General features: G+C 42.7%; 1 protein-coding gene across 4 annotated transcripts in view; it reads right to left on the bottom strand.

Moving 5' to 3' along the window:
• LOC106600545 (sodium/potassium-transporting ATPase subunit beta-1-interacting protein 4) overlaps nucleotides 1-13,900 on the bottom strand; it is a 135,730-nt gene that overhangs the window by 58,125 nt on the left and 63,705 nt on the right. For all 4 annotated transcript variants that reach the window (XM_014191978.2, XM_014191977.2, XM_014191975.2 and 1 more), the window contains one exon: nucleotides 1,237-1,434. In XM_014191978.2, coding sequence (XP_014047453.1) covers nucleotides 1,237-1,434 — 198 coding nt within the window. The remainder of the gene's footprint in view (nucleotides 1-1,236; nucleotides 1,435-13,900) is intronic.

Genomic DNA, 13,900 nt, shown 5'->3' on the forward strand with positions numbered 1-13,900 from the left:
TGCAGAATGATGTCATAGCCAAGCTGGTTAAGAGTGCCTTGAAATCTAAATAAATCACCAACACTGTCACCAGCAAAGCACCCCCACACCATCACACCTCCTCCATGCTTCACGGTGGGAACCACAGATGCGGAGATCATAAATTCACCTACTCTGCGTTTCACAAAGACACAGCTGTTATACATCTCAAATTTGGACTCATCAGACCAAAGGACAGATTTCCACCGGTCTAATGTCCATTGCTCGCGTTTCTTGGCCCAAGCAAGTCTCTTCTTATTATTGGTGTCCTTTAGTAGTGGTTTCTTTACAGCAATTCGTCCTGATTCACACAGTCTCCTCTGAACAGTTGATGTTGAGATGTGTGTCAGTTGAACTCAGTGAAGCATTTATTTGGGCTGCAATCTGAGGTAGAGTTAACTCTAATGAACCTATCCTCTGCAGCAGAGGTAACCCTGGGTCATCCTTGCTGTGGTGGTCCTCAGGAGAGCCAGTTCCATCATAGCGATTGATGGTTTTTGCAACTGCACTTGAAGAAACTTTGAAAGTTCTTGACATTTTCCAGATTACCTTAAGACATGAAGGTCAGTCAATGACGGACTGTCGTTTCTCTTTGCTTATTTGAGCTGTTCTTGCCACAATATGGACTTGGTCTTTACGAAATAGGGCTATCTTCTGTATACCACCCCTACCTTGTCACAACACTGATTGGCTCAAACGCATTAAGAAGGAAAGAAATTCCACAAATTCACAAGGGACACCTATTAATTGAAAAGCATTTCAGGTGACTACCTCATGAAGCTGGTTGAGAGAATGTCAAGAGTGTGCAAAGCTGTCATCAAGGTAAAGGGTGGTTACTTTGAAGAATCAAATTTAAAATATATTTTGATTTGTTTAACACTTTTTTGTTTACTACATCATTCCATATGTGTTATTTCATAGTTTTGATGTCGTCACTATTATTCTACAATGTAGAAAATAGTACAAATAAAGAAAAACCATGGAATGAGTTGGTGTCCAAACTTTTGACTGGTACTGTGTGCATGCGTACGTGTGTACGTACGTTCTTAATTTCATTCTTTTACTTTTAGATCTGTGTGTATTGTTGTGAATTGTTAGATTTTACTGCACTGTTGAAGCTAGGAACACAAGCATATCGCTACAACCGCAATAACATCTGCTAAATATGTGTATGCGACCAATAACATTTGATTTGATGTATAAAGATATAATACTCACAGCGATGAGGATCTGTGTTCCACTGTGTAGAACCTCTATGTACTGGTACTCCATGAAACAGCCCATGACGGAGATGTAGGACTGGCTGTCCACAGTGCCCACCCTTGGCTGGGTCATCTCTCTCCTCACACACCCTGGACCGCGCTCACTCCACCACGAGTGGTGAGCCGAGATGTTAAATGTCAGCAGGTCACTTTCCTGTAACAAGAAACAAACACATATTAACATGTAAGAAAGGACACACAGACAAACATACACACATACGCAAGGACCTGCACAAAACACACATATACATATACACACACACACATATACATATACATATACATACACATATACATACACACAAACGTCAATCAATACCCCAATACAGCAATATAACCCCACAGTTGCCCCGTAGCGACAATACATGCATTATTAATACAGGACAATGGGTTGCTGTCAGGAATAGTTCATTTGAAGTCTCTCCCTAGAGGCAATGGGAAACATATTTACACTACAAAAGCAAATTAAATAGACAAACAAAAGGGAAATAAACAAGGGAACCATTAGTAAACATTACACTCAAAGTTTTAAAAGAATATAGACATTTCAAATGTTACATTATTGGCTATGTACAGCGTTGTAACAATGTGCAAGTAGTTGAAGTATGAAAGAGAAAATAAATAGACAGATAAATATAGGTTGTATTTACAATTTGTGCTCCACTGTTTTCCCTTTTCTCATGGCAATGGGTCACATATATTGCTGCTGTGATTGCACACTGCGGTATTTTGACTAACAGTGGAAATATTTGTGGGTCTGTGTGATCTGTGGGAAATATGCGTCTCTAATGTGTTCATACATTTGGCAGGAGGTTAGGAAGTGTAGCTCAGTTTCCACCTCATTTTGTGGGCAGTGGGTTCACAGACTGTCTTCTCTTGAGAGCCAGGTCTGCCTATAGTGGCCTCAATAGCAAGGATATGCTCACATAGTCAAGGATTCTCTTCATTTGGGGTCAGTCACAGGTCAGGTATTCTACCACCGTGTACCCTCTGTTTAGGGCCAGATAGCATTCCAATTTGATCCATTTTTTGGTAGATTTTTTCCAGTGTGTCAAACTGTAGACATTTGATTTCTGAGTCCAGTAAGGTGAGGCCGGGTGCTGCAGACTGTTCTAGTGCCCCCGCCAATTAATTGACATATATGTTGAGGGTCTGGCTCAAGCTGCATTCCTGTCTCACCCCACGGCTCTGAGGAAAGAAATGTGTGTTTATTGGCTATTTTCAACTGTCATGTGCACTGCTCCACAACACCGCTTTCCATCAATTTATATAGCAAACTCTCATGCCAAATTGAGTGAAAAGCCTTTTTGAAATTAACAAAGCATGAGAAGACTTTGCTTGTGTTTTTTTTGTCAATAAGGATGTACAGGGTGTATACATGGTCTGTCGTACGGTATTCTGTTACAAAGACAATTTGCTCAGGACATTGTTTTCACCGAGGAAATATTGGAGTCTGCTGTTGCTGTTGATGATATTGCAGAGGATTTCTTCTGAGATTACTTCTCACATATTCCACATTTGTGGATTGTGGTCATGTTAGGGAAGATGCCAGAGCTGAGGGTAATGTTGAAGAGTTTAAGAACAGACAGTTTGAATTTGTGGTCTGTATATTTTATCATTTAGTTTAGTATACCATCAACACCACGGGGCTTTTTTGGTTGGGGGGGTTTGCATTTTGTCCTGTAGCCGATTCAATGTAATTTGAGAATCCAGTGGGTTCTGGTAGTCTTTAATAGCTGATTCTAAGTTTAGTAAATTACCATGTATATGTTTTTGCTCTTGATTCTTTGTCCAAAGAGGTTGTAGGTTTATTCATACATCTCCATTTTGGGTAGATAGCCTCTCATGTTTGTTTCCTGTGTTCCAATTTTCTCAGAAGTGATTTGATTCTATTGATTCTTCAATCACAATGAGCTGTTTTCTAACATGCTGTTCCTTCTTTCTTAGTGTATTTCTGTATTGTTTTAGTGTTTCACCATAGTGAAGGCGTAAGCTAAGGTTTACTGGTTTTCTGTGTTTTTGGTTGATAGTATGGTGGAGAAATGACAAGATTGTTATAATGCTGTTATTGCATCAAATGGTTGTTTTATGCAACAGAATAAGGGGTTGTTAGAATGCTCATCTGTGTGTGTTCTACTGAGGATGGGCCTCTGGAAGATTTACGATGTCTTTGGGGGATACCACATTCCAAAGCATGACTTAATGTTTCTGTTCTATATGGTACCAGGGAGAGATGACTCCAGGGACAGACCCTGGTCACTACACAATGAGAACAGTTTTTACAGCAGATACTGTCTGCTGTGAATTATAAGTGTCTTTCATACAAATCTTAACCTTGTTACCCATTCCATACATCTGTTGTGTGTCATGTAGACTGAAGGGGGTGTATCTTGGCTATAAAATACTTTGTTTCTTTGTGTCGGGGCTCTCAACGAATCATCTGAGGGTGATTCGTCGACCAGCCATCATTAACGTAGAGCACTCAATTGATTCACTTTATATGTGTGTGTTGTATTGACCTGCTCCCTTATTAATAAGTGAATAAAGATTTAGTTTTAGTATAACTCAGACTTGTGTGATAAGTTTGTCTCTCCTCATTTGATAGTAAAGAAATTAACCACCACATTTGGCGACGGGGATAGGGATGTGAATTTTCACTTGGTGACCGCTCCTGACGACCTGGGTAAACCGGGCACGAGGGATCCCTCAAACTTTGGATCTCAGGGAGACTACACTTCAGGAATGGAGCAGATGGACCCACCTTTGATCTGAGAGGCAGCGATCCGAGTGGATACCACATCCTGAACTTAGTTTTAAAAAAGAAAGAGGTTAGCGAAACACGCAAAGTCGAGTTTAAGAAAAGCCTTTGTTACGTAGGCTCTGAGTGTGTATTCTGCAGGGGTGAGGGGCCAGGGTGACTGTGGGTTCTGTGTGAAGCACAGTACCCGGTGAAACCCTATTGGAAGAAGGACCTCATTCTGAAAAGTGTCTGTGTGACCATCTAAGTGACCCTCAGAACTGGTGAATTCCAATTATTTTTTAAATGTGCTAGCCAGGTATGCCCTGGGTTTGGTCATTTAGCGTTAAACATCTAGAATCTGTGTGAACTAATTTTAGCCATTTAACCTTAAAACATACGGAATCTGTGTGAACTGGATGAAAACTAGAATCTATGTGAAGTAGTTAAGACCATTTATGATATAGTATAAGGTAGTAAGGTGCACCTGTAATTGTTTTAAACCTGTACCACATTTTAGAAGTATTGAAAGATGTATGAGTTGCATTATTCTAGGAAATTAGAAAATATTCCTGCAGGTTAAACTAATTGATTAGGTATGTTTGGGAAAAGCATTGTGTGACCGTGATATGACACTCTGGACGGGGCACCGTCGCCGGACACTCTGGACAGGGCACCGTCGCCGGACACTCTGGACAGGGCACCGTCGCCGGACACACTGGACGGGGCACCGTCTTCAGAAGCTCGTGACTGGGCTGACGCACTGGAAGCCTGATGCGTGGGGCTGGTAGTGGAGGTACCAGCCTAGAGACACGCACCTCAGGGCTAGTGCGGGGAGCCGGAACAGGCCGAGTTGGACTGGGCTGACGCGCTGGAGGCCTGGTGCGTGGTGTGGGTACTGGACGTGCCAGACTAGGGATTCGCACCTCAGGGCCAGCACGAGAAGCAGGAACTGGATACGTCGGGCCATGGGTAAGCAATGGAGGTCTGGAGCGCACCTCTTACACAACCTGTCCTGGCTGGATCGTAATAGCAGCCCTGCACGAGCAGAGTGCTGGTACAGGGCGAACTGGGCTGTGCAGAGGCCTGATGGTTGCCGTGCGTAGAGCAGGCGTAGGGTAGCCTGGGCCTAGGAGGCGCACTGGTGGCCAGATGCGCTGTGCAGGCATCCTCCTTCCAGGCTGGATGCCTACTCTAGCACGGCACTTGCGAGGGGCTGGGATCGCTCGCACTGGACTGTGCATGCGCATGGGCGAGATCGTGCGCACTACAGCATACTCCGGAGCTCTCCGCTCCAAATGCTTCTCGTAATAAGCACGGGAGCTGGCTTAGGGCTCACCCTTGGCCCAGCCAAACTACCCGTGTGCCCCCCCATCGGGGTGCCTCCCCATCGGCGCGTACAAGGCCTCATATCGGCGCCGCTCCGCCTTGGCTGCCTCCATCTCCTCCGGTGGGCGGCGGTATTCCCCAGCCTGGTGCCAAGGTCCAGCCCCGTCCAGAATTTCCTCCCATGTCCACGATTCTACCGAGTACTGCTGCTGCTCCCTCCACTGCTTGGTCCGTTTTTGGTGGGAGATTCTGTCACGGTTGTCGTAGGGTAAGGACCAAAACGCAGCGGGAATATGTACACTCATCTTTTATTCGGACAAAGAAGGAAAACCAAAATAAACACGTATATAAAACACAACGACTAATAACAGGCCGGTAAGGCACAAAGCTATACACAGCACAATATCCCACAAAAACCCATGAAAAACAAACCCCTAAATATAGGACCCTCAATTAGAGGCAACAATAACCAGCTGCCTCCAATTGACAGTCCAACCCCAATTAACTAAACAAAGAACTACAATAGACTAGATAGAACATAGAAAAATACTAACATAGACTAACAAACCCCGAACCACATAAACCAAACACCCCTCTACCTAAATACATAGCCCAAACCACCCCTGCCACGTCCTGACCAAACTATAATAACAAATAACCCCTATTACTGGTCAGGACGTGACAGTAGCATATAGAAATATGTATAATAAGATGATTGACATTTGGATAATAAGATTTGATGTAACGTTATCTTGGGGTTCTGTTCCTTCACTGTCCATCATAGAATATCACGGGTATTGAGAGCGGGATGATATTTTAGAAAGAAGCAGAAGGTCAATAGTTCCTGGGAGGCTTGATTTTGACATGGTTTCTGGGAGGTTAGAGAACCGTTGAGGATCCCATGACTGGCCGGTCCTTGTCCAGGAAACAAACGTTTATTTTTTTGCTTCTGCTGGGAGTATGTTTGGAGAGCTGCTTCGTAGCTGTGGAGAGTCCTTGAACACCAAATGGAATGGTTGATGTGAGTACCTAACAATTTCTTACTTTTATATGGATTCTGTGAAGATGTGAAAATGTGATGAATTCTTGTGTGTATGTGTATATAATCGATTACTAGAGATTTGATAAAGTAATACTGGGAATATAATGAGATAGCAACTTAAACAACCCATACGCAGACATACGTAGGTTTTGATTTGGTCTCTTTAATGGATCATTTGATAAAGATGAGGTTTAAGCATTATTAAACTGTCTACAAAGTCTGGGCAATTGTCTCAGAAACTGATTGGAGTGTGTCCACTTTTAGTTAACTTACCCTGATGATGTAACTATAAAAACGCTTATTGGATGGGTGCTACATTTGAAATAAAACTGCCCTAAAGGCCTGAATTTTTTATTCTTCTTCCCATTATGAGATGAGTTGCTAGATTTATTGAATAAACCTTTTTCCATAAACTTAGAGCATATTAAAATGGAATCTCAACATAATTTATAATGTCGTACAAAGCCTAGGGTATCCATCAAATTATTATTGCGGGATTAATGTGATGTAGTAAAGTAATTGAAATATGTTGCATGAGAAAATATAATCTGCTTTTATTAGAAAGTGCAAGATCTGTTTCCTAATCAATGAATGTTTAACTCGTTGACTGCTAATCTTGTCACACCCTGATCAGTTTCACCTGTCCTCGTGATTGTCCCTACCCCCTCCAGGTGTCGCTTGTTTTCCCAAGTCAACCAGCATTTTTCCCATTCTCCTGCTTTTTGCATTCTCCTTTTTCTAGTCCTCCCAGTTTTGACCATTGCCTGTTTCTGGACTTTGTACCCGCCGGCCTGACCATTCTGCCTGCCTTGACCATGAGCCTGTCTGCCACTTTGTACCTCCTGGACTCCTACCCCTTTGGATTAATAAACATTGTAAGACTCCAACCATATGTCTCCTATGTCTACATTTGGGCCTCGCCTTGTGCCTTGACAAATCTAAATTTCTCTGTAGAGAAATTGCTTGGACCTTTAATTAAGGCAATTTTTGGGGAATTGTGTCGTTATTTTGTACCTGATGTTACAAGTACAGAGAATTGTAATTGGGTTATTTGCAAGATTTCTTCGTCATTTCAACAGCATTGGGTCTATGTTATTGACTAAAATCTGGGTTTCTGATTGTAATTCAATTATTGGTATGTTTTGCCTGGCCAGATACGGCCGCCAGTGTTTGTTTATTAAGATATAAAATGAATGTTTTATAGTTTGCTTAGTTCAAATTGAAAGGCTAATTTATTGAATATAAATAGCGAGGCGATTTCGATGTAATACGTTGTCTGTTGCCTAAATGGTCTGCTGGAATAACATATTGAGAATGGAGTCGTATTTAAATAACTGAATCAAAGAAGAGACAGTTACCTAAATCTAATGAATTCCAATAATAGCGGATAGGTAATTGTGATAGAGCTGTGCCCTTGATCATAATTGATAACTAAACATGGGTATTAATTATAGCATGATAAAACTAGGCTATAATCGAAGTTGTGGGGAGTAAATGGCTGTAGTATTGGATTGACTGATGCATTTTATACATTTGGCACATTACATGTTACTTTACAAAGTAAAGTGATGGCGCCGGTGGGTAGGGCTGCCGTCTTATCGGCCCTCAACCAATCATGCCATTTGTTTGTAACTTGTTTTGCAGATAATGTCACTGCTACCATCTCCTATGACCGAAAAGAGCTTCTAAACATCAGAACTGGGATTGCTCACCTCAAACTGGACGAAGAGTGTTTCTTCAATGAGTCGGACGCAAGGGATATACTGTTGACAGCTGACCAGGCCCTGATTCACTGTAGAAGTAAACTGAGATTGAGGCAAAAGATCAGGGTGCCTTGTGAGGACCAGGTGACGAGTGGCTAATCTGCCCTTGTCCTCCGTTCTGCTAGCTAACATTCAATTGCTAGAAAATAAATGGGACGAACTGAAAGCACGTATATCCTATCAATGGGACATTAAAACTGTAATATTTTATGCTTCACCCAGTCGTGGATGAACAACGACATTAACATAGAGCTGACAGGTTATACACTATATCGGCAAGACAAAACAGCAGCCCTTGGTAAGACACGGGGCCTATGCATTTATGTAAACAGCTGGTACACGATATCTAAGGAAGTCTCAAAGTTTTGCTCGCCTGAGATTGAGTATCTTACCGTAAACTGTAGACCACACTATTTACCCAGAGAGTTTCTGTATTTTTCGTAGCTATCTACATACCACCACAGAGCGAGGTTGGAACTAAAAACGCATTAAATTAGGTGTATTCTGCCAAAAGCAGGCAGGAAAACACTCATCCAGAGGCAGCGTTCCTAGTAGCCAGTGACTTTAATGCAGGGAAACTTAAATCAGTTTTACCAAATTTCTATCAACATGTGCAACCAGAGGGAAAACAATTCTAGACCACCTCTACTCCACACACAGAGACGCGTACAAAGCTCTCCCTCGCCCTCCATTTGGCAAATCTGACCATAACTCTTTCCTCCTGATTCCTGCTTACAAGCTAAAATTAAAGTACAGGACTGTTTTGCTAGCACAGACTGGAATATGTTCCGGGATTCTTCCGATGGCTTTGAGGAGTACACAACATCAGTCACTGGTTTTAACAATAAGTGCATCGAAGACATCGTCCCCACAGTGACTAAGTACATACCCCAACCAGAAGCCAAAGGTTACAGGCAACATTTGCACTGAGCTAAAGGGTAGAACTGCCGCTTTCAAGGAGCGGAACTCTAACCCGGAAGCTTACAAGAAATCCCACTATGCCCTCTGACGAACCATCAAACAGGCAAAGCGTCAATACAGGACTAAGAGAATCGTACTACACGACTACTATTATTACAGACTACTATTATTACAGACTACAAAGGGACGCACAGCCGAGAGCTTCCCAGTGACACAACCCTACCAGATGAGCTAAATAACTTCTATGCTCGCTTTGAGGCAAGCAACACTGAAACATGCATGAGAGCACCAGCTGTACCGGACGATGGTGTGCTCACACTCTCCGCAGAGGATGTGAGTAAGACCTTTAAAACAGGTCAACATTCACAAGGCCGCTGGGCCAGACGGATTACCAGGACGTGTACTGCGAGCATGAGCTGACCAACTGGCAAGTCTCTTCACTGACATTTTAAACCTGTCCCTGACTGAGTCTAATACAAACATGTTTCAAGCAGACCACCATAGTGTTCTTGGACACAGGGACTAAGGTAATCTGCCTAAACGACTACCAACACGTAGCACTCACATCTGAAGCCAAGAAATGCTTTGTAAGGCTGGTCATGGCTCACATCAACACCATTATCCCAGAAACCCTAGACCCACTCTAATTTGCATACCGCACCAACAGATCCACAGATGATGCAATCTCTATTGTACTCCACACTGCCCTTTCCCACCTGGACAAAAGGAACACCTATGTGAGAATGCAATTCATTGACTACAGCTCAGCGTTCAACACCATAGTGCCCTCAAAGCTCATGACTAAGCTAAGGACCCTGGGACTAAACACCTCCCTCTGCAACTGGATCCTAGACTTCCTGACCCTAGGTGTTAAGGGCAGGTAACAACACATCAGCCACGCTGATCCTCAACACGGGGGCCCCTCAGGGGTGCATGCTCAGTCCCCTCCTGTACTCCCTGTTCACCCACAACTGTGTGACCAAGCACGAGTCCAACACCATCATTAAGTTTGCTGATGACACAGTGGTAGGCCTGATCACCGACAACGATGAGACAGCCTATACAGAGGTCAGAGACCTGACCATGTGATGCAAGGACAACAGCCTCTCCCTCTACATGATCAAGACAAAGGAGATGATTGTGGACTACAGGAAAAAGAGGACCGAGCACGCCCCATTCTCATCGACGGGGCTGTAGTGGAGCAGGTTGAGAGCTTCAAGTTCCTTGGTGTCCACATCAACAAACTATCATGCTCCAAGCACACCAAGACAGTCGTGAAGAGGGCACGACAAAACCTATTCCATCTCAGGAGACTGAAAAGATTTGGGTCCTCAGATCCTCAAAAGATAGTACAGCTGCACCATCGAGAGCATCCTGACTGGTTGCATCACTGCCTGGTATGGCAACTGCTCGGCCTTCGACTTCAAGGCACTACAGAGGGTAGTGCGTTCGGCCCAGTACGTCACCAGGGCCAAGCTTCCTGCCATCCAGGACCTCTATACCAGGCGGTGTCAGAGGAAGGCCCTAAAAAATCAAAGACTCCAGCCACCCTAGTCATAGACGGTTCTTTCTGCTACCGCACGGCAAGCAGTGCCGGAGCACCAAGTTTAGATCCAAGAGGCTTCTAAACAGCTTCTACACCCAAGCCATAAGACTCCTGAACAGCTAATCAAATGGCTACCCAGACTATTTGCACCCCTCCTTGCCCCCTATGCTGCTGCTACTCTGTTATTATCTATGCATAGCCACTTTGACAACCCTACCTGCATGTACATAATTATCTCAAATACCTCGACACCGGTGCCCCCGCACATTGACTCTGAACTGGTACCCCCTGTATATAGCCCCGCTATTGTTATTTACTGCTGCTCTTTAATTATTTGTTTTTCTTATCTCTTACTTTAAATTTTTTTGAGTATTTTCTTAAAATGACATCGTTGGTTAAGGGCTTGCAAGTAAGCATTTCACTGTAAGGTGAATACCTGTTGTATTCGGCGCATGTGACTAATACAATTTGATTTTAAAGTCTTGGACATTTCATAAGTGTGAAGCCGAAAGAGAAGAGAAAGTTGTCAAGTTTGTTTTTAACCTTACGATAGAGGTAAGTGCTGAACGTTGTTGAGAATGGGTTATATATAGTTTTTTTCCTACTGGTAAGAATACAAGAGCTGGTGAAAGTGAGTCGTGCTCACTGGGCTATATCGGGCTGTAAGGGATTCAGAGGGACATTTGCAGTCTGAATAGTTGAATCAGAAAAATTCTGTGATCATTTTAGATTCCTGTTGCTGGGTTTCATAGTTTAGGTAACACCAGTGAGTTAAAGCAGGAAGTTAATGTATTCTAGCATTATAATCTTCCATTACGTGGAACAATGTCTGGTCATTAAAGTGGATTGCAGTTTGAGTTTTATTTACATTTTTACAGGGACAGTGCACATTAATCAACGTTTCAGTAAAAGTGCCAGTTTTAGCCAGATGGCTAATTTTCAACCACAGGCCCTGGGCAGGTAATTAAAAATAAATTACAATAACAATACAGACAATCAATGAGCAGTGAGCACACGCAGAGCAGAGCAACATAGAACAAGCAACAGGTAGCACAGTCAGTGTAGTCAGCTCAGCTATCCCCATTGAGACCATGTCTGTGCCTCGATCGAGGTTGGGCAAAACTAAACATGGCAGTGTTCACCTTAGCAATCTCACTGGAATAAAGACCTCCATTCCTGCCATTACTGAAAGAGATTGTGATACCCCACATCTCAAAATAGGGCTACTTAATGTTAGATCCCTCACTTCCAAGGCAGTTATAGTCAATTAACTAATCACTGATCATATTTTTGATGTGATTGGCCTGACAAACATGGCTTAAGCCTGATGAATTTACTGTAGTAAATGAGGCCTCACCTCCTGGTTACACTAGTGACCAAATCCCCCTCGCATCCCGCAAAGGCGTAGGTGTTGCTAAAATTTATGATAGCGAATTTCAATTTACAATATTCTTTTTTTGTCTTTTGAGCTTCTAGTCATAATCTATGCAGCCTACTCAATCACTTTTTATAGCTACTGTTTACAGGCCTCCTGGGCCATATACAGCGTTCCTCACTGAGTTCCCTGAATTCCTATCCTACCTATTGTAGTCATGGCAGATAATATTCTAATTTTTGGTGACTTTAATATTCACATGGAAAAGTCCACAGACCCATTCGAAAAGTTGGTTTTGTACAACACGTCTCCGGACCTACTCACTGCCACAGTCAAACTCTGGACCTAGTTTTGTCCAATGGAATAAATGTTGTGGATCTTAATGTTTTTCCTCATAATCCTGGACTATCGGACCACCATTTTATTACGTTTGCAATCACAACAAATAGTCTGCTCAGACCCCAAACAAGGATCATCAAAAGCTGTGCTATAAATTCTTGGACAACCCAAAGATTCCTGATGCCCTTCCAGACTTCCTCCACCCTACCCAAGGACGTCAGAGGACAAAAATCAGCTAACCACCTAACTGAGGAACTCAATTTAACCTATTGTTTTCACTATATATTTTACCTCTTGGTGATGTCATTCGGAAACATAATGTTAACTTTCACTGCTATGCGGATGACACACAGCTCTAAATTTCAATGAAACATGATGAAGCCCCAAAATTGCCCTCGCTGGATGCCTGTGTTTCAGACATAAGGAAGTGGATGGCTGCAAATATTCTACTTTTAACCTCTATGGGCTAGGTGGGAAGCTTGCGTCCCACCTACTCAACAGCCAGTGTAATCCCGTGGCGCGTTATTCAAATTCCTCAAAAATGCAAAAACGTGGCTAAATGTAGCACTAACCTTTGATGATCTTCATCAGATGACAACCCTAGGACATTGTTATACAATACATGCATGTTTTGTTCAAACAAGTTCATATTTATATCAAAAAACAGCTTTTTACATTAGCATGTGACTAGCATGTGACTAGCATTCCCACCGAACACTGCCGGTGAATTTACTAAATTACTCACGATAAACGTTCACAAAAAGCATAACAATTATTTTAAGAATTATAGATACAGAACTCCTCTATGCACTCAATATGTCCGATTTTAAAATAGCTTTTCGGTGAAAGCACATTTTGCAATATTCTCAGTAGATAGCCCGGCATCACAGGGCTAGCTATTTAGACAGCCAGCAAGTTTAGCACTCATCAAAGTCAGATTTACTATAAGAAACATTTTATTACCTTTGTTGTCTTCGTCAGAATGCACTCCCAGGACTTCTACTTCAATAACAAATGTTGGTTTGGTTCAAAATAATCCATAGTTATATCCAAACAGCGGCGTTTTTTCGTGCGTTCAAGACACTATCCGAAAGGGTAAATATGGGTGACGAGCATGGCGCAATTCGTGACAAAAATTATAAATATTCCATTACCGTACTTCGAAGCATGTCAACCGCTGTTTAAAATCAATTTTTATGCCATTTCTCATAAAAAAGCGATAATATTCCGACCAGGAATCTGCGTTTAGGTAAACAGACGAAAGAAAATAAAGCATTCGGTCGACTCGGGCACGCGCCTAAGCCCATAGTACTCTGATCGGCCACTTGCCAAAAGCGATAATGTGTTTCAGCCAGAGGCTGCCTCGATATCGTTCAGCTTTTTCCCGGGCTCTGAGAGCCTATGGGAGCCGTAGGAAGTGTCACGTTATTGCAAAGATCCTCAGTCTTCAATAAAAAGAGCCAAGATGAAACACAATTTGTCAGACAGGCCACTTCCTGCATGGAATCTTCTCAGGTTTTGGCCTGCCATATGAGTTCTGTTATACACAGACACCATTTTAGAAACTT

This window comes from Salmo salar, chromosome ssa03, assembly GCF_905237065.1.
Source record: "Salmo salar chromosome ssa03, Ssal_v3.1, whole genome shotgun sequence".
Taxonomy (NCBI): Eukaryota; Metazoa; Chordata; class Actinopteri; order Salmoniformes; family Salmonidae; genus Salmo; species Salmo salar.